Source organism: Ursus americanus, chromosome 12, assembly GCF_024610735.1.
Source record: "Ursus americanus isolate L20-20 chromosome 12, mUrsAme1.1.p, whole genome shotgun sequence".
Lineage (NCBI taxonomy): Eukaryota > Metazoa > Chordata > Mammalia > Carnivora > Ursidae > Ursus > Ursus americanus.
This window is the reverse complement of record NC_142138.1, coordinates 67276695-67297468: the sequence shown is the minus strand read 5'-3', so window position 1 is coordinate 67297468 and position 20774 is coordinate 67276695. Positions and strand designations below refer to the sequence as shown.

The 20774-nt window shown below is 45.2% G+C and overlaps 2 protein-coding genes across 3 annotated transcripts in view; one reads left to right on the top strand and one right to left on the bottom strand.

Annotated features, from left to right (window-relative positions):
• The window catches only part of LOC123803675 (notch homolog 2 N-terminal-like protein A), a gene marked incomplete at its 5' end in the record, with an annotated part of 142237 nt that overhangs the window by 6174 nt on the left and 115289 nt on the right, over nucleotides 1–20774 (bottom strand). Inside the window, 2 exon segments of the mRNA XM_087865733.1 lie at nucleotides 15536–15683; nucleotides 19197–19290.
• Nucleotides 6619–14021, top strand: LOC148109211 (putative NBPF family member NBPF5). Of its 2 annotated transcripts, XM_087866322.1 has the most exons (6): nucleotides 6619–7121; nucleotides 8995–9091; nucleotides 9858–10072; nucleotides 11103–11154; nucleotides 11970–12085; nucleotides 13924–14021. In XM_087866322.1, the coding sequence occupies exons 1-6, from the start codon at nucleotides 6944–6946 to the stop codon at nucleotides 13977–13979; spliced, it is 714 nt and encodes a 237-aa protein (XP_087722448.1). In that variant the 5' UTR covers nucleotides 6619–6943; the 3' UTR covers nucleotides 13980–14021. The 2 variants fall into 2 exon arrangements, with proteins under 2 accessions (XP_087722448.1, XP_087722447.1); XM_087866321.1 differs by lacking the exon at nucleotides 13924–14021 and having other exon boundaries at nucleotides 11970–12443.

Genomic DNA, 20774 nt, shown 5'->3' with positions numbered 1-20774 from the left:
ACAGAGAAATGAATGAAGCCATAGAAAATGAAGAGAAATTCTTATTCATGGGTCCCAAGCTTCAATACTGTTCAAACATCAATTTCCCCCATCTGATATATATATACATTCAATTGAATCACTCTCAAAATCTCAGCCTGTATCCTTGGTAGAAAGTGACGAGTTGATTTTAAAATTCATAGAAAACTGTAAATGACCTAGTGTGGCCAAAACACGTGTGAAACAAAGAACCAAGTTTGAGGGCTAGCTGTACCTAATTTGAAGAACTATTCTGAAGTTATAGTAATCGAAACAGATTGGTATTGGCATATGACAGGTAAGCAGATCAATAAAATGGATTACGGATTCCAAATGGAAACTAATACCTATACGGAGAAGAGGTTTTTGATAAATGTGAGAAGCAAAGCATTGTAAGAAGTATAATCTATTGGAGGTCCTGGTGGCTCAGTTGGTAAAGTGTCCAACTCTTGATTTTGGCTCAGGTCATGATCTCAGGGTCCTGGGATCTAGCCCTGCATCAGGCTCCATGTTCAGCAGGGGGTCAGCTTGGGATTCTCTCTCTCTCTCCCTCTGCCCCTCCCTCCCCAAAATAAATAAATAAATCTTTTAAAAATGTATAATCTTTCAGTAAGTGGTCAATTGTAATCTTTTCAGCACATGAATATGGATATGACCTATGTATATGCATGTGAAAATCAATACATAAAATTGGATCCATAACTTACACCATGCAGAAATTAGCCTAAAATAGAGTATGGGCCTAAATAGAAACCTTAAAATGTTAAGACTTTTCGAAGAAAACGTAGTAGAACAGTCTTTAGGAGCACCTGGGTGACACAGTTGGTGGCTCATCTGACTCATGATTTTGACTCAGGTCCTGAGCTCATGGGTGGTGGGATCAGGCCCAGCGTTGGCCATGCACTCAGTGGGGAGTCTGCTTCAATTTCTTTCCCTCTTTCCCTCTCCCTACTTGCTCTCTCTCTGTCACTTTCTCGCAAATTAAATAAATAAATATATAATTTTAAAAAGATTTTGTTTATTTGAGAAAGACAGAACACAAGCAGAGAGGCAGGCAGAGGGAGAGGGAGAAGCAGACTTTCTGCTGAGCAGGAAGCCTGACAGGGGGCTCAATCCCAGGACCCTGGGATCATGACCTCAGCTAAAGGCAGATGAGTAACCAACCGAGCCACCCAGGCACCCCAATAAATAAATCTTTAAAAAAGTGTTTAGAACCTAAAGTTGGACAATGATTTCTTTCTTTTTTTTTTTTTTTTACGATTTTATTTATTTATTTGACAGAGTGAGAGAGCACAAGCAGGGGAGCAGCAGAGGGAGAGGGAGAAGCAGGCTCTCCGCTGGGCAAAGAGCCCAATGTGGGGCTAGATCCCAGGACCCTGGCATCACAACACTTAACCGACTATGCCACCCAGGTGCCCCCGGATAATGGTTTCTTAGATATGATACCAAAATTGTGATTAATGAAAGAACATATTTGGACTACATCAAAATTGAAAACTTCTGCTCTTCAGAAGACATTGGTGAGAGAATGCAAAATCAAGGGAAAACATAGAAGGAGAATATATTTATAAATTACATATCTGGTGAAGATCTCCTAATAGAACCGTTGAAAGAACTCTCAAAAGTTAAGAAGAAGACAAACAATCCAATTGAAAAATGGGTAAAAGAAAAGTGCCTGGGTGGCTCAGTTGGTGAAGCAGCTGCCTTTGGCTCAGGTCATGATCTCAGGGTCCTGGGATCTAGCCCCTACCCCCTCTGTCAGTCTCCCCACTGAGCAGGGAATGTGCTTCTCCCTCCCCCTCTGCCCTCCCCACCCCACCTCCACACCGCCCCCGCTCTTGCTCTCTGTCTATTTCAAATAAATAAATAAAACCTTTAAAAAAATAAAATAAAATGATAACATGGGTAAAAGATTTGTGAACAGCTCAGCAAAGCATATATACGGAAGGCATATAAGGACATGCCAAGATCTACATCATTACTTTAGGAAAATGCAAATTGAAACCACTATCTGCCAATTAAAATGGCAAAAATGAAAAGAATCTCCATTCCAAGTATTGGCAAGGATGTGTAGGAGCTAGAATTCTCGTACACTGCTGATGGGCATGTTAAATTCTACAACTACTCTAGAAAATAGTTTGGAAATTCTGTTTTGTTTTTAAGATTGATTGATTTGAATGAGAGAGAGAAAGTGAGTGGGGGAGCAGTAGAGGGAGAAGGAGAGGGACAGAATATCAAGCAGACTCCCTGCTGAGCATGGAGACCTACTTGGGGCTGGATCTCACCACCAATGAGATCATGACCTGAGCCGGAATTAATGTCAGACACTTAACCGACATAAATATATCAAAGTGAAAGAACAGCGATTCAAAAATATACCCACATATGCACAGCTATTTGATTTTGTATACGTGTGTGTGTATATGTTAATATTCTTTACTGGGGAAGTGGAAGACTTTTCTGTTAAAGGTAATAGAGCAAAAGATGATTTGTTTTTTAAAAAGTAAATATTAACAAACACTTCCCACTACTTATTGAAATTAATTGGAGATATGAAAGCAAGAATTCCAAAGCCTATAAAAGAAAAATAGGAAGTATTTTCATAATATTGGCATAGACAAATATTTCTAAAACAGGACACGATAGGACTCACCATAAAAAATTCAATTAAATTGTTGTTCATGAAAACTAAAGGCTTCTGTATACCGTAAGACATTCTTCAAAAATGAAAAGGCCATCTATAGACCAGGAATGATTATTTTCAATACATATATCTGACAAAACACTCATCCAAAATATATCAAGAACTCTAACAATTCACAAAGAAAATGAGAAACAACCTAGTATATTAATGAGCAGAAATATTTTAAAAACCCCATCCCAAAAGAAGACATCCAAATGATAATAAGCATATGAAAACCCAATGGGGTATCTGCTAGATTGGTTGCCTTTTTTTTTTTTTTAAGTGGACCCCAACACAGGGCTCCAATTCATGACCCTGAGATCAAGACCTAAGCTGAGGTCTAGAGTTGGATGGTTTCCCCCGAAATGGTTTCTAATGCTGCCTCCTCTCTTCACATGTGGCCTTGGGAAGCTTTGTACTATTTCTCAGATTTTTTTTTTTTCTCATCAGGAAAAGGATAACATCTAAGTAATAAGACAATTCATAGGATTCAGTATATTCACCTGGTAGGGTGCAAGAACTGTACTTTTGCTAAGAATGTATTTGACCTTGAATTATCCTTTACACATTTTTAAAAGCGCAGACGGACAATTGGTGAACAATAGACAAGTTGTTCTAAAATAAATATCCTTTCACCTTTACTTTTTTTTAAAAAAATTTCTTATTATGTTGTGTTAGCCACCATACAGTACATCCTTAGCTTTTGATGTAGTGTTCCATGATTCATTGTTTTTGTGTGTGTGTGTCTTTTGTTTTTGTTTTGTTTTTTTTAAAGATTTTATTTATTTATTTGACAGAGAGAGAGGCTCCGAGAGAGGGAACACAGGCAGGGGAAGAGGGAGAGGAAGAAGCAGGCTCACAGCGGAGGAGGAGCCTGATGTGGGGCTCAATCCCAGGACTCTGGGATCACGCCCTGAGCCAAAGGCAGATGCTTAACGACTGAGCCACCCAGGCGCCATTCCATGATTCATTGTTTGCGCATAACACCCCATGCCCCATGCAATATGTACCCTCCTTAATACCCGTCACCGACCTATCCCAATCTCCCCACACCCTCCCCTCTGAAGCCCTCAGTTTTTTTCCCAGAGTCCATAGTCTCTCGTGGTTCATTCCCCCTTCTGTTTACACCCCCTTCATTCTTCCCTTCCTTCTCCTACCAATCTCCCTGCTATTTCTTACCTTCCATAAATGAGTGAAACCATATGATAATTGTCTTTCTCTGCTTGGATTATTTCACTTAGCATAATCTCCTCCAGTCCAGCCCATGGTACTGCAAAGGTTGGGTAATCTTCCTTTCTGATGGCTGAGTAAAATTCCATTGTATATATGGGCCACATCTTCTTTATCCATTTGTCTGTTGAAGGGCATCTCGGCTCCTTCCACAATTTAGCTATTGTGGACAATGCCGCTATGAATATTGAGGTGCATATGGCCCTTCTCTTGACTACGTCCATATCTTTGGGGTAAATACGCAGGAGTACAATTGCTGGGTCATAGCATAGCTCTAGTTTTAACTCTTTGAGGGAACTCAACACTGTTTTCCAAAGTGGCTGTACCAACTTCCATTCCCACCAACAGTGTAAGAGGGTTCCCCTTTCTGCACATCTTCTCCAACATCTGTTGTTTCTTGCCTTGTCCATTTTTGCCATTCTAACTGGCATAAGGTGGTATCTCAATGTGGTTTTGATTTCAATTTCCCTGATGGTTGATGATTTTGAACACTTTTTCATGTATCCGTTAGCCATTTGTATGTCTTCATTGGAAAAGTGTCTGTTCCTACCTTCTGCCCACTTTTTGATTTGATTATTTGTTTCTCGTGTATTGAGTTTAAGAAGTTCTTTATAGATCTTGGATACCAGTCTTTTATCTGTAGTGTCATTTGCAAATATCTTCTCCCATTCTGTGGGCTGCCTCTTAGTTTTTTTCACCTTTTACCTTTTCTACAAAGAAATCATGTATATAATATGAAGATTGGAGGGGAATCAATTTGTATTGAACAACTTTCCCCAAACCCTGAGGCATGTCTACTTTCCACGAAGACCAGAGATGAAATTCTTGACTAGGTCCAACCCCTGCAGTCTTCTCGGTCTGGAGGGGACTGAGAAAGTCCACCCTAGCCCTAGAATGATCTGGACTACCGGACAAGTGCTCCTCAGAAAAATAATCAACTACTCACCACTATAGGCCCTGGCAATTTGTGAAACTATGCATGAGGTGTAGACCAACTCAACTATATAACCAGGACTCTCCCCTGAATCAAGGTCAGGATATCGTTAGATACCATTTCCAAAATCTCTGTTATAGGCCACGGCATGCTCCATAGGAGGGAAAACAAGCACAAGAATATCAATTGAGATAGCAATCAACAGACAATTAATCAAGAGACAAGAACCATTATTAACTAATGTCCACCACCCCCTAAAACCCAGGAAAGTTCTCATTCAAAAGCAATGTTTTGAGGAATATGTAGTTATAAATCTTCAGGATGTGGGGTTTGAAGCCAGTTTCCTAAATGGACAAGCAACCCAAGAATAAATAGATAACCTGGATTTCATCAAAATTAAAAGGTTTTTGTTTCAAAGGACACTATCAAGGAAGTGAAAAGCCAATCCACACAATGGGAGAAATATTTACAAATTGTATATCTGATGGAGGTTTGCTATCTAGAATACAAAAAACAATAACAAAAAAAACCAAAAAAACCCAAAACCCAAAAAAGCCTCTTACACTAAGCCATAAAAAGACAGCCAACTTAAGAATGGGAAAAAGAGTTTGAGTAGACTTTCTCTAAAGGATAATACCAATGCAACAATGAACACATGAAATGGTGCTCAGTATCATCATCAGTCATTAGGGAAACACAAATCTAAAGCACAGTGAGATATCACTTCACCCGACTAGTATGACTTGTAGAGAAATGGAATTCTTACACATTCTTAGTGGGAGTGTAAAATGGTGTCGTCGCTTTGCTGTGGAAAATAGTTTGGCAGTTGCTCAAAAAGTTAAACATAGGGTTACATATGACATAGCAATTCCACTCCTAGGTATATAGCTAAGAAAATTGAAAATACATGTCCACAGAAGGGGAAGAGTAGCCTACATAACACAGAGATGCAGGAAGAAGAACACTGAGAGAGCAGGGACAGGAAACAGTTTCCAAACTTCATTGCATAGATTAACTCTGGTTTTTCTCTTATGTTCTTGGTTTTTTGTCATTTGTTTGTTTGTTTTGCTTTAAAGAAAACTTTATTTACTACATACATCCTAAAAATGTGATGTAAATAGAGGAAGATCCAAATAAATTTAAAAGCTTTTCAAATACAAAGCAACTAAAGATAACTAAAGCACTAGCATGTTTCTCGTGTTTTTAATGGCTAGAGAAAAAAAAAAAACTAGAGAAGACAAAGAGAACATCGTGATAGTCTGCGACTTTGGAATATTTCCCTTAAGATCTGTTTTACCTTAAAGACAAGTGGGATGAGTTCATGACAGCCCTTAAGAATACCTGTTGGGAGGGGTGCAGTTAGTTGAGCATCTGACTCTTGGTTTAGGCTAGGGTGATGATCTCATGGGTTGTGAGACTGAGCCCCTTGTCTCACTCTCTCCCTTTACCCATGCCCCCATTCTCTTTCTCAAATAAATAAATCTTTAAGAAAAAAAAAGGGAAACTTCATGGGAAGCTATTTGTGCCTTGATGATTTTATACACACATAAGAATGAAGAATGAGAACTATGCTGACATCATTTTTTAGAAAGAGATGGGAACTGTGGTCTCAGCACAAGGGTGGACAACTATTGAGAGTGGCCACTGAGGGTGGGTCTCCATCAGTGATGACTTTCAGGGGAGACCAGGCAGCCTGGTGTATCAGCACGGCCTCGGCAACTGGAAGGCAGTGGCTCCCCGGGTTCCATTGAAAGGCCCAACGTTCCAAATCTGTTATTGCAAGTGCAGACCGTTACCTGGCATTCTGGGTATTCCCTCTGTCATTCCGGTTGGAGTCTGAGCTGGGGCAGGGCCTTCGGCTATCAGCTCTGGCATCTTGAACCTTGTTTTTGTGGTTACCGAGTCTCAAGTGCTGTGGGGTGTTGTTCAAATTGTTCCCAACAGTAAGTAGAGAATTCCTGTATCCTCAACCCTCAGTCCTGATTTAAACCTACTTGATTTCACTGGGTTTTAACCCATCCTGTGTTTGGGTTTCTTCTGCTCATTCCCCAGCTCTACCTCTTCTGCCACACGTCACCATGGCAGCACCTCTTGGCCCTCTTTCCGATCCTGGGGCAGAAAAGAGCCTCCTGGAAATCAACCAGGACCTTCAGTCCCAGCTGGAGAAAAGCAAGCAGGACTTCCGAGACCTCAAGGAGAAATTCCTTATATCCGAAGCTACTGCCTACTCCCTGGCCAACCAGCTGCAGAAATACAGTAAGTCCTACAAGGTCATGCTCACCAAAGCGATGGCTGTCTGTATTCCTTCTGAGAAACTAAAACCCTCTGCAGATGTTGTCCTTTCTATTTCCACTGTCACGATAAATTTCACTCTGACCACAATCCAGGAATGGTAGAGGTGGGTATTTTACCCTCAGTTTGCTGAGGATGGGAAAACTGAAGACAAATAGGTTAGCAACCTCCACAGGCTAGCTGTGACAAGTAGGGTGGGGCTAGAGTTCACAACCCAGTAATTGATTCATGGTGCAGACACAGAAATGCCTGGTCCTCTCAGGATTGACTCTGTGCAGTATCAGATCCTGCATCACAGTGACTTCAGAGCTCCATCAGGTCAGGTTCCTCTGATGTCCCACTGGCAAAGCACCGAGCTAGGGACACTGAGGAAACATGCTGATGGTACACATGGGGGGAGGGTAGCAGGTGACATGACCTGCTTTCAAGGAGATAGAGGTGGGTTCTGCTTTCTCTGAAACTGTGGTATCCATGAGTGACACCATCCACACAGTGACTCCCCTGGTGAGAGGGAACCCATGCAGGCTCTGCTTCCTGGCTCCACAGAGGCCATCTGATACCCTGTGATAAGGCTGAGGGTGTTTCCGGGAACATCAGACAACCTCTGCTACCTCCCCTGTATCTCCCTGAGCTGGGGAACCTTCAATGATGTAGGGAGCTCAACAGTTTGAGGCCTGGGCCATGAGACATGTGGCCAAGAGAGAATGAGGGTGAGTGGGGGAGACCACGGCCCCAGGAACCACCCAAGCCAGTGCGTGGGGTAGGCTCTCCCCCACAGTAAGCCTGAAATGAGGAGCTCGGTGGCCTTATCGTTAAGAGGGGGATGCGGTGCAGAATGGGGCACGTCACAGCCGAGCGATAGGAAGGAATCCTGACAACTCTTAGCGCAAAGTTTTCTCATTTTCTCACAGTCTGCTTTCAATATGACAAGGGGAGGTATAATTAAAAACAACTGATGCAGACAAAAGTAAAAATTGAAGCCTGTTATTTAGGAAAGTGAAGAGATGATGAGCTTTCAGGGAAGGACAAACAAAGTTTTATTTACAACTTTCCCGATAATCATCTCATTAACTGGGAAAGCAGTTGTGAAGATTATGAAATCAGGTATCACCCGAGGGCTTGCGGTAGAGGTAACACAGCACAGGGGTGAAGAGCATGGGCTCTGGGCCAGGCTTCCTGGACTCAAATCCAACTGCCTATCTTCCTGTGCCTCAGATTCCTCATCTGTTAAACTACTACTACTACTGAGTAGTTCCTTGTAAAGCTCTAACAGCAGAGCCTGGCACCGTGTAAACTCTGTTCATAATTCTACTGCTTCTAATGACACACACTTTATTAGGATTTGGCCATATTCCTTTCAGGTCCTTCTGCTTTTATGCATTCTAGTTCACACGAGTGTATCGGGTGAATTTTTACCTTTGAGATACTTGTTCAGTATAGAAATCCTAGTTCAGGGGACCCATCGGTCCTGGAGTCCTGGGGGCCTTACGTCATGTCCCTGCTTAGTGTTTTACTTAAGAGGCCACAAGACTTGCTAGAGTGGCCATGATCAGGGTCGGTGTCAGGGGATACGAATCCTGACTCTGCCAAATACCTGCTACTCACCGCGTCTACTTCCCCTCTGAGCTTTGGAGCTGTTCTTTCCTGGGCTCTGAAACAGGGAGGAATAGAATGCCCTGTAGTTAAGAGGCTGAGGAATGAGAAGTGGAGCTCCCCGTGCAGAGCCTGGTTGCCAGGGTTCCATTTGCGCTGGAATGGACCCCATCTCCTCCCTTGAAGACAGCGAGCACTGCAGCATATCCAGCTTTCCACTGAGACAGGCACCTCTGTTTCTCAGAGTGCGAAGAGTCAAGCGACATCATCGAATCCGTGCTGGGGGAGAAGGGGCAGCTGGAGAAGAGGGAGCGGGCAGACACGTTGGCTGAGAAGCTCAGGTAAGCAGGGCTCTGTGTGGGAGGCCTGAGGGAAGCTGTGGGCATCTCTGACCTGGGGCAGCAACAAGTCTGGGCCAGAAGGGCAGAAACCCTCACGGCAGGCACGTTCCACAACTATGTCTAAAACAACTAAGACAACAGTGATTGGTAAATGATGGACTCCAATGACTCAGAGCCTCATTCTCTCTTGTAAAAAAATATCAAAGTCGCCAAATTCAAGGGAACAGTTCGTGGCATTTAGCACATTCACCGTGTTGTGAGATCACTACCTCATTTCCCTTTCACACAGTCACGACCTGGCTCACTACAGCTTGTCATCCGTTCCTTCAGCAAATGCTGTCCCCTTGACCCTGCCATTCTCCTGAGCTCAGGACTTGACACCAGCCCTACGGTCCACACTTCTGTGTCTGCCAGTGTGTCCATTCGCTGCATGATGCACTATATGGAGTTTTCCAGGGAAATGGGTATGCCCAAAGTGAGCAGCTGAGGGACATGTCTGTGACGTGTGCTTAGGAGGACCCCTGGGTCTGTTTCCAGAAGAAAAAGATGCAAGGGATGTCAAGGGGGCTCACAGGAACACTCTCTGATACAGAGGAGGCCTTGTTTTACTTTCTTCTTTCTCTGCCACAGGCAGGTCACCACACATGTGCACAAATTTGTTTCGGCGGCTGTTTGTGGGAAATTCTGCCAGAAATCTCCCCAAAAGCTCTTATAATCTATTGATCCACTCTCTGCATTGTTAAGTTTTCTCTCTGTCCCACCGTAGACAGTGCCATCTGCTGATCAAAGACCAGACTGAAGAGCTGACCCGTTTATATGATAAGTTACGCGAAGGGAGAGATGTTTGCCAACTCCTTGATAAACACCTCGAGGACCTCCTCTCCCATGATGACCCTGAGCATTGCCAAGGACAGGGCTTCCAAGACCAACTGGCTGAGGGACGCAGGCTGGCCAAGTGCCTTGCCCGAAAGCTCAGCTCAGGTAAGGCAGCCAGAGGCCCTGATTGCACTGAGCTGCTGCAAGGCCCTGGGCTCACAAGAGTCTTCCCACTTGCCCTCACACTGTTTGTAGCAGCTGTCCTCTGTTCCCCATTGTGCGCAAGGCCATGAGAGGACCAGGACTAGAAGGTGGTAACAGAGAGGAGAAATGCACAGGCTGGAGGTCATAGTGCTCCACATGTCTGCTTCCTCCCTGAGGGAACGCAGCCCTTGGGTCAGGAGGCAGCATCCACCAGTGTTAGATCCCAGAAAGGAGACTGTGACAGGAGGCAGCTAGTTAGTGTGCTAGGATTCCCGCCTAAGTGGGAGGTTCCCAGACTTAGCCCAGTCTGTATGAAATGTGGGTGAGAGAGTGAGGTTTACTTCATCCATATCTGTCTCCTCATCTGTAATGTATATGAAATAACCTGTTGTCACTGTAGTGAGCAGATACGGAAAATTCATGAATGCACTTTAGACAAAGTAGAGCCCCTGACCGTGTGGAGTTGGATGAGGAACTTGATGCAGTAGGACTTGGAGGTGGGAACGCTGTTTAGACTGGAACATGTTTCCTAGATGACCCCTCAGTAACACTGGAGCCCACGCGGGGGCCCATGAAGTCCCCGGTGGTTGGATGTGGGACAGGGTGGTTGTCCTGTCCTCAGGACAAGGAGGAGGCTCTATGTGAGAGCTGTGAATGCACAGAGAGCCTGTGCCTGTGGCGCGACTCGCGGCACGCTGCTAGACACGGTTTGCAGAAGTCAAGATTGAAACTGGACAAGCATCCCCTGATATGGACAACAAGAGACAGTAGAAGCTGTTGCCCAGGGTCAGTGATGCTGATCCTCAGAATCAGAGACACACTGCTTGATGCATCAGAAAGCCATGCCACAGCAATTCTTAAAGACAGTGCCCTAAATGCAGTGGATGCCTAGTCATGCAAGGACACTTATGTCTCTCGGGCCATAGAGGCCACTGGGTTCATAGTGGTGATGTGGGAATAGCTGACGGGACATTTCTGAATTTATTTGCAGAAAATTATGAGAAGGAGGAGGATGAACATGAAGAAGAAACACGGACCCCCAGGTGACAATGAATGTTCAGGAACCGGTAATGTGTGGGTAAAAATGGACAGGGTCTCAGAAAGAAAAGGAAGTGAGGTCAAGAGAGTCACAGATGTCAGATGCAAGGATTAGCAAAACTGTAGGTGGTCAGCAAAGAATGGCCGTGTTGCCTGTTGTCTCTGTGGTGCTGTAAACCAAGATGGATTCACCAGCCTCAGGACTCCCTGTATGGACAAAATACCCATTCTTTCCTGTGACTGGACACCAGGAGATGCGTATCTACTTCCTACACAGTTCTCTAAGGGCCTTGGTAGGAAGGTGACCAGCAAAGGAATTGGTACACAGACACTAGCAAAATTAACCAGCAAGAGAAGTAACTTACCAAAACCAAACACGTGGGGTGTCATGTGACACTATTAATACAAAGGTGCCTAGCAGCCACACATTTCTGCAGTCTGCAGTGACTCCAGAGCTATAACCACTTGGTCAATCTATGTTAAAGTCAACACGACTCAGGCACGTGGTGGCTGCCCCGGGCCTGGTCTCCCTCTGTGCTTCATGCCGTGACTGTACCATACTGGGGTGGTAGAGTCTCATTCCTCGTCAGCCCTGCTGTGGGCAGTGCTCTGCGTATCTGCTGCTGCTACTCTCCCCCCATCCCCCACCATGGCAGCCACACTTTGCCTCTTGTATGATGGATAGCTTTTTCCCTCTCCAGGCGACAGCCCATTGCTTCTAGTGACCATTCCCTATAACTCCCATCAAAACCAGCTAGGAAGCCATGATGTCTGATCCCCCCGGTTTGATCTGTTGTCATTCCTGTCTCACCCGGCACAGCGTGGAGCAGGAAGAAGTCGAAAAGAAGGAAGTCCTACAGGACAGAGTAGATGATTACGATTTGACCCCTTCGGTTCTGGAAGAAGGGTGTGACAGCGACCAGTCTTACAGTGATGGTGAGTTCCCATTTGAAGAACAGGAAATCGGCTCTGCTCTGGATTTAGCCAGAGAATGGTCCCATACCAAAGGGGAGGAAAGTCCATGTGCTGCCCCAGGTAGTGTCCCTATTCCCTGTGTAGACTCAGAGTCTTAATCCCCATAAGTAGATCCTATCCTTACAAACTGTTGTGATCCAGGCTGTAGGACTGTGTTTGATATAAGACATTCCATGAGTCAGCGAGCTTTGCTCAACTCCTGTCTAAGTCACAGCACTTTTATGTCTGGGCCACTGTCAATCACTGCTCTCAAGGTGGCCCTGCCAGACTCATATACCTCTCCAGCCCAGGCACAGGAGGTCACTTCCAGACCTCCTAATTTTCACTGTATCTCTCTCTTTTTTTTATATAATAATATTTTTGATTATATTATGTTAGCCACCATACAGTACATCTCTGGTTTTTGATGAAAAGTTCGATGATTCATTAGTTCCGTATAACACCCAGTGCACCATGCAATACGTGCCCTCCTTACTACCCATCCCCAGCCTATCCCATTCCCCCACCACCCTCCCCTCTGAAGCCCTCAGTTTGTTTCTCAGAGTCCATAGTCTCTCATGCTTCATTCCCCCTTGTGATTACCCCGCCTTACTTTATCCTTTCATCTCCTACCGATCTTCCTAGTTCATATGTTCCATATGATAATTCTCTTTCACTGCTTGACTTATTTCACTTAGAATTATCTGCTCCAGTGCCGTCCATGTTGCAGCAAATGTTGAGACATCATTCTTTTTGATAGCTGAGTAATATTCCATTGTATATATGGACCACTTCTTTTAAATCCAGTCATCTGTTGAAGGGCATCTCGGCTCCTTCCATCATTTAGCTACTGTGGACAATGCTGCTATGAACATTGGGTGCATATGGCCCTTCTCTTCACTATGTCTGTATCTTTGGGGTAAATACCCAGTAGGGCAATTGCTGGATCACAGGGTAGCTCCATTTTTAACTTTTTAAGGGACCTCCACACTGTTTTCCAGAGTGGCTGTACCAACTTGCATTCCTACCAACAATGTAGGAGGGATCCCCTTTCTCCACATCCTCTTCAACAATTGTTGTTTCTTGCCTTGTCAATTTGCCATTCTAACTGGTGTAAGGTGGTATCTCAGTGTCGTTTTGATTTCAATTTCCTTGATGGCTAATGATTTTGAACATTTTTTCGTGTGTCTGTTAGCCAATATTATGTCTTCAATGGAAAAGTGTCTATTCATGTCTTCTGCCCATTTTATGATTTGTTTATTTGTTTCTTGTGTATTGAGTTTGAGAAGTTCTTTGTAGATCTTGGATACCAGTCTTTTATCTGTAGTGTCATTTGCAAATATATTCTCCCATTCTGTGGGCTGCCTCTTAGTTTTTCTGACTGTTTCCTTGGCTGTGCAGAAGCTTTTTATCTTGATGAAGTCCCACAAGTTCATTTTATCTCTTGTTTCTCTTGCCTTTGGAGATGTGTCATGAAACACGTTGCTGTGGCCGATGTCGTAGAGGTTGCAGCAACCCCTCGGAAGCAGCCGGGTTCTTCCCCAGGATCTCGGGGGAAAAGAATCAACTTGTTGTTGGCAGACTCAAGACAGGATGCTGTGATGATGGCCTGTCATATCAGGGACACTTATTTAATGGCTGAAGAGAGCAATGCCAGTGATTGCTTCCAGGGCCCTCCTAAGCCCTCCTGGATGAGTTCTCTCACAGTTGCCCGTTTTCACTCTGCTTCTGTTGCTCTCCTGTGCTACATGGGACCTAAGAGTGGGCATTTGTGAAGGGGAATCTGCTTCATGTAACTCTTTCTCTTCCTTTATTTGCAGAAAACCAAATTGATCAGGAGGGACCGAAAGGACAAGAGTCAGTTGCCCCCAGGTAATTCTGAATACTTGGGGGCTGTGAACTCAAAAGTGGCACCCAGGGAAAAGCAGAAAGTGCTGAAGAGAGCTATATTATCTATTCGGTCGACAACAAATTATCCATTTTCACCATGTTTTCTGATTTTTTGTGGTACTTGGATTGCTTCCCACTTCTTAATTACTTCTCTAGTTGAGTAACCCACAGTCAGCTGACCCAGGTAAACTAATATGTAACAGGGATCACTGAGCTCGCTCATTCTCTCCTCTGTGCTTTATTGAGAGATGCATGTCTTCTTTCTGCCTGTTAGATTTATCATGTTGACATGTGTTCCTAGCAAGAACATATCACAGCAAGAAGACAAACATATACTATCATGCCAGATATCGAGAGAAAGAGGCCTTTCTGGATGAGATAGCTGGGACAGTCACTTGGCCACAAAATGCAGAACTGGATGCCATTTGACAGGAAGGGGGAAAGCCACCATTCTGAGACTCTGTATGTAGTGAGTCATGACTGGATGGCACAGAGATAATTGAGGCTCCTTCTTCACAAGCTTGCTACTTGGCCTGTGCGCTGAGCACTTACTGTCCTTTCTATCTGCTGCTCCTGTGACAAACAGAGCTGTCGCACTCAAACAAGAAGAGTTGTTTCTCTCTTGAATGGGTCAGCCTCTCTGCTTTCTTGACCATTCCTTTGTCCCTTCCATCAAAGTCAGACAGGACATAGGATTTCAGATCCCTCTCAGGTTAATCTTCGGTTGTCCCCACCCTGCAGGCTCAGTGGACAGCTGCTAGAGGTGGTAGAGCAGGACGTCTCACGGGACTCTCCAGATAAACACTACTTGACATATTCAGTTCTTCCCGACCTGTCTGACTCCTACTGGCCTTACAGGAGCGCCGCCATCTTCTCACCTGAGGACCTGGAAGTCTGTTCCTCTCTAGAAGTGGCCAGTGAGTACTCCATTGTCAAGGTGATAAAGCTCCAACTGGACACCCACATAGATCTCCTGTTCTTTGTATCCCAGACCTCTGCTGTGCCGAGAGAGGTCATCCCTGTGGGGAGGCCCTGTAGAGACATATTGATCTGAACTGGACTCTAGGATTGAGTTTTAAGCACAGATGTCAGGTGTGTCAGGGAGCTTTGCTCCCTTCCTAGTCCCAGGGCATGCCCATGTCATGTTGGGTTCTCTGTCAGGTCATTGGGCCAAAGGAGGCAGGACAAACTCAACTCACCTCAGCAACATGACCACAGAAGTTGTCTGTCAGACCTAATTTGGATGAAATATATCTTCTCACCTTCAATAGCTCTACGTTTCATCTCTGAGCCAGGTCCTTTACGAATCTATGCCTGCCACTGTCAGTTGGCATTCTTGTCCTGGGTTAACTGGTTTTGCTATTCTAAACCCCGCTTGTGTCTCCCCTTTGGGTTGACTTGTCTTCCTAAACAGTTGTCTGAAAACCCACCCTCAGTGCCTCCACTGATAGCTTGTTTGTGTGTTTCCCAAAGCAGAGCTGTGCTTTGCATTCCCCCACCACACGAACTGAGCCAACATTCTCTGTAGCACCAAAGACTCACTTTCATTTGAGGGTTTGTCGTTGCATTCCATCTGTTCACTCTCAGTATATAAATTCCAGTAAGTCTTCAACAAGCAGGCTCTCTGATGAGAGAAGGCTGAATTCTGCAGTAATCCTTTTAGAATGCTCAGAGGCTGGATCCCCAGAATCTGTATGAAAAAGATAAGTACAGTGTTTGTACAGACTTAAGACAAGGGCAACCGTGATGATGATCTCCTAGAAAAAATAAATTTTTCCCAATGCCTCAGGCCAGGAAATCAAGCCACTTATCATAAGACAATATCAGAAGCACCCTGAAATATTCTTCTGACTAAACCTGTTCTCACATTGAGCATATCTGAGTACCTGGCTAGCATTAGACACTAGATTATTAATGTACAGAGCAGGATCTGCTTAATGACCTCCCTGTCTTTATGTATTTACAGAAAACCAAATCTCTCATAAGGAGGAAGAAGACCAAGACCCGATAGGCCCCAGGTAACTCTGAAGAATCCTGGGTTGTTATTTCAGTGGTTAAACTGAAGGACTGCATTTCAAGGAAGAAACATAAACTGCCAGACATGCCTGTTTTATCCGTTCTCCAATCACAAAGTACCTTTGTTTAACCATGAAGTGTGGCTTCACATGTTACATAGTTAAGTTCCATTTACTGACCCCTTCACTTCAATAACCTGAAGGGCGTGGAACTTGGTGAATTAGCAGTCACTGGGATTCTCTGCATTCCCCTGTTCTATCCTTTTGGTAAAACGAGAGTGAGAGGCCTATATGCCTCTCCCTGTTAGGTGTTACCACACTGAGGATATATTATAGCCAAAGAATACCTTAAAAAAGCACTCACGTCATAAGAAAGAGGCAACAACGACACAAGGTCTCTCCATATGGATGTTGTCTTTTAAAGCCTGTGTTCACTTGGTCACCCAAGGTAGTATCAACAATATTTATGCAAAAGTGTTGAAGCCACCTTTAGGATTCCCCATGTGCGCTGTGAGCTATGTGTTCCATTCCATAGTCGTTCAGTTTGTTGCTCAGAAGCTTAGCTCTGCGGCCACTATCCTGAGCACCTTTTGTTCTCTATCTGTCTCTACTGCCCCCACAGCACCCACTCTCTGCCCCTGTAACAGGAGGATAGTTTTTGCTGTTAATCACGGCTGTGCCCCTTTGTTATAAGTATACTTCTCGGCCTCCCATCAAAACCAGTAGGATGCTGGGGTGTCTACTTTTCTTGTGTTAAACTTCAGATTTCCCGACCCTCCCAGGCTCACCGCAGAGCTGCCAGAGGTGGAAGAGGATACCCCATGTGACTCTCTGGATGAATGCTATTTGACTTATTCGGCCCTTCCTGACCTGTCTGACTCCCTCGGGACTTGTAGCAAGGCTGACATCACCTCATTCGAAGATCTGGACATCTGTTCTGCTCTGGAAGTAGCTAGTGAGTCCTCCATTGTCAAGGTGATAAAGCTCCAACTGGACTCCCAAGTTGACCCCCTATTTTTGGGATCCCAACCTCTGGTTGTGCAGAAATGTGTCATCGCTCTGTAGAAGCCCAGTAGACATAAGGATCTGAGTCAGGCTCTAGGATACACTTTTTAGCACAGACCTCAGGTGAGTCAGGCACCTGCCCTTTGTTCCTCATCTCAGGCCATGCTTATGGCTTCTGACAGAAGTTAGGACATTCGATTCAAGGCAGATGTGACAGCTAACACTCACTTGTGGTCCACATGCAGAGGTCTCTGTCTTTGTTCCTGATTTCCATTAAATATCTCTCTTCATCTGCAATGCTCTCATTTTCATAGCTGAATATTGTCTCTTGAATTTTTGTACCTGTCCAAAGATGTTGGCAGCCTTACCTACATCTTTCGATTTGTTGTTTCCCTGCCTGACTGCTCTGACTCCCAGTGTCTGTGTCCTCTATGTTGGCTGTCTACACTGAGTTGTCATCAGAGTATCAGGTCATCAACACCTCTGCCATCAGCTTGCTCGTACGTTTCCTTGAAGCACAGCTGATTCTGGCCTTTGCCCCTCCCATGCATGGCTCATATGTCTGCAAGCACAAAGAATTGTACACAAAAGGTTTCTTTTGACATGAGGGTTTGCAGATTCCATCCATCAGTCTGGTCTCTGTGTCTAAATTCCCTTAAACCATTTATCTCATGGCATAAGGTAATGAGAGAAGGTTGCACTAAGTTTTTAGAATGTAGGTAAGCTGTTCCCCAGAATCTGTGGCAAAACACACGTTTCACGCTGTACACAGACTCTTGAGATGTGGCTCTACCACAGCAGGGAGCTCATGCCCAAAGGCTCAGGAAAGCAGACCAAGGCACATTCCCAAGACACTACCTGAGGCTTCCTGGATGGTTACTCTCATAATATCCTGCTGCCCCGCTAAGCGGCGCACAGTCCGTGTGCTAGTTGTATCGGATACTTAATTGGAATGTACACATGGTGTTGTTGAACGTGACTGGCCCTGTCTGTATTTATTTGTAGACAGTCATAATGATCTTGTGGAGGAAGAAGACCAAGGACGGATTTATGCCAGGTAACTCTGAAGAATCATGGGCTTTAATGCAGTGGTGATGTCTGGGGATCTTGGCTCTCGGCAAATCTAGAAACTGCTAAATGTACCTATTTCACCCATTCAGACACCCATAAAATGGTCCGTTAGCAATGTTCTCTGTTTCACAGTGGTACTCATATAGGCCCCTTTCTTTATGCGTCCCAAATTTGGAAGCTCAGGCCATTGACACAGGTATACTAACCAATCACAGGATTTCTTGCATTCTCACGGTCTCTCTTTGTATTGAGTCCAGCCTAAGATGCACATCTGTCTCTGCTGGTTTCGCATTATGACGTTGGCAAGAATTCATGGCAAGAAAAGTGTGTAAAAAAATTGATATCTCAGTGTTTAGACAAGTAGGCCTCGGACACACGAGCTTTCTAGGAATCTACAATGCTGCCAGTCTGGGGTTGTCTTGGTGCTTTCTGTAAATGTCAACAAAACGTATGCAAAAGTGTTGATGCTGGTTTTATTGTTTTCTGAGCGTGCTGTGTGTTGTGACTGCTGTGTGCTGGGGTGGTTCAGACTCCTTCCCTTTAGTCTCCCATTCTGGCCATGCTCTGGGCCCCTCTAGCTCTTGCTCCCTCCCTGCCTGCCTCATCTATCCCCAGTACATCCACACTCTGGCCCCAGATGGAGGCAGAATGGTTCATGGGAAGAAGACTTCGCATTTCTTTTCGGTGCCGCCCAAAGCAGCTGGGACTCCATGTTGACTCAACTTTCTTGTTGCATCTCCAGTCCTGCCTGTCACACGAGGCTCCACAGGGAGCTACCAGTGGCAGAAGACAATGAAGACCCGCAGGACTCCCTGGATGACTGTTATTTGACTTCTTCATTTGGCCATGACCTGCCAGACACCTGCAGACCTTACACAAGTGCTTCATTCACATTTGATAAGCAGGAAACCTTCTTGGGTCTGGATGTGGGTGGTAAGTACTCCCATTGTGAGGGGCACAACACTCCTGGGTGGAGGGGAGGTCAGGAAGCCTGTCTTCTCTATATCCAACAACATAAATCGGCTGAGACGTGCATCCTTGCCAACAGATCCTAGAGACTCAAACTGGTTAGAAATCTGCTCTTGGATTTCATTTCAAAAACACTGGGTTACCTGGGTGGCTCAGTTGGTTAAGCATCCAGCTCTTGATCTCCATTCAGGTCTTGATCATAGGGTTGTGAGTTCAAGGCCCACGTTGGGCTCCACACTGGGCGGGGAGTGTATAAAAAAAAGAAAAGGCATCATGTGGGTCAGACAATTTTCCTTTCCTTCTGTCCCAGACTTCCCTCTGCCACCAAGCCCCCTCCCAAGTGCAGGCCCTTGGTACCAAGTCAGTTTAGAGAGGAGAAATGCAGGGAAAAGAGTAAAACCTTCAGCCACCACAATGTCAACTGTAGATATCTGGGTAACAGGACTCTTTCTTTTCTCTCCTTTTTCTTTCCTGCTTTCATGCTTTCTTTCTTTTTGTAAGAACCAACTTCTGCTACTCATGAGATTCTATTGCCAGTTGTATATCTGGTGTAGTGTCCTGCAAACTCTCTGGCTCTCCACACAGATTTGCATGTGCTCCATATTTGCAGCATCTGTGATATTGTTGCTGAGATCAAAGTTTTGGCTTCTGGGGAGCCCAGAATGCTCAGCATTTAGATAGACGATCCCGAGCACCCAGTCCTAGCTGGACCCCGTGGTTCAGTGAAGCCGAAGCTCTAGCCCTGGTTTTCCATCCTCCACGGATGGTGTCCTTTCCACCCTGTGTGCAGCTTCAGTGATTTTCTCCCCGTCAAGTGTTGCTCTCAGTAGCATAATGTCATGTAAATGATCAATGGTCCGTGCACCTGCCGTGGGTATTGGCCTCATTCTGGAGCAAAGCAGAGTTGTCCACCTCTCCAGAATCTTCAGAAAGTGCTGCCTTCTCAGCAAGACCCCCTTGGGTCACACTCGCACAGGAGTGCAGGCTAACACCCAATTCTCATTTCTTCCCACTCAGGCTACAATTCGGACTTTGCCTCTGGGAGAAGCATTTGCGTTGTTAGCCAAATTTCCTTGCCATCAAATCGCCTTGTAGGAGCAGCAAGGAGTCTATGAGGTTCCTCACTGTGTCAATGTTGTCTAGTGAAATTGGCCATGAAACATTTTGTTCCTTCATCTTTTTGGTCAGTTAACAGTCTCTCTACCCTAGGACCACCTTCTCCCCTGTTTCCCATTTCTCTCGGAGGGGCCAAAAAGCAAAGGCCTCCTCACGATTACAGCAATTCAGGAAGCAGAAATGAAACACACAGTTACTTTGCTTCGTTTGTCCGCCACGTCCCTTTCCGTGCCCGCTCAGCAGCAGCGCTGTCGTGCTGGAGCCCCTCATGTCCTCAGAGGTCACTCTCCAGTTGGTGTGGCATCTCCTGTGAGAGCCGAGGGTGCTGAGGCTCAGCAACGTCATGTCACTTGCCCAGGACCCCTGGCCAGTGGTTAGTAGGATCTCAGACCCGCACCAGCTCAGACTGCCCACTACTCTCCACTCAGTCCTGTCAGGGCCTGTGTGGGGATGGGGTTGGCCCTGTCCTCTCTGCTTTTGTACCAAATTATTGGAAACAGTTGTAAATGTAAACAAAAAGGTTGCAAGAGTGCCCCCAGAGATCCCTGTGACCCTGCCACACATCTGCCAACTCCCACCCTGTGAGTCACTCTGTCCTGTGAGCA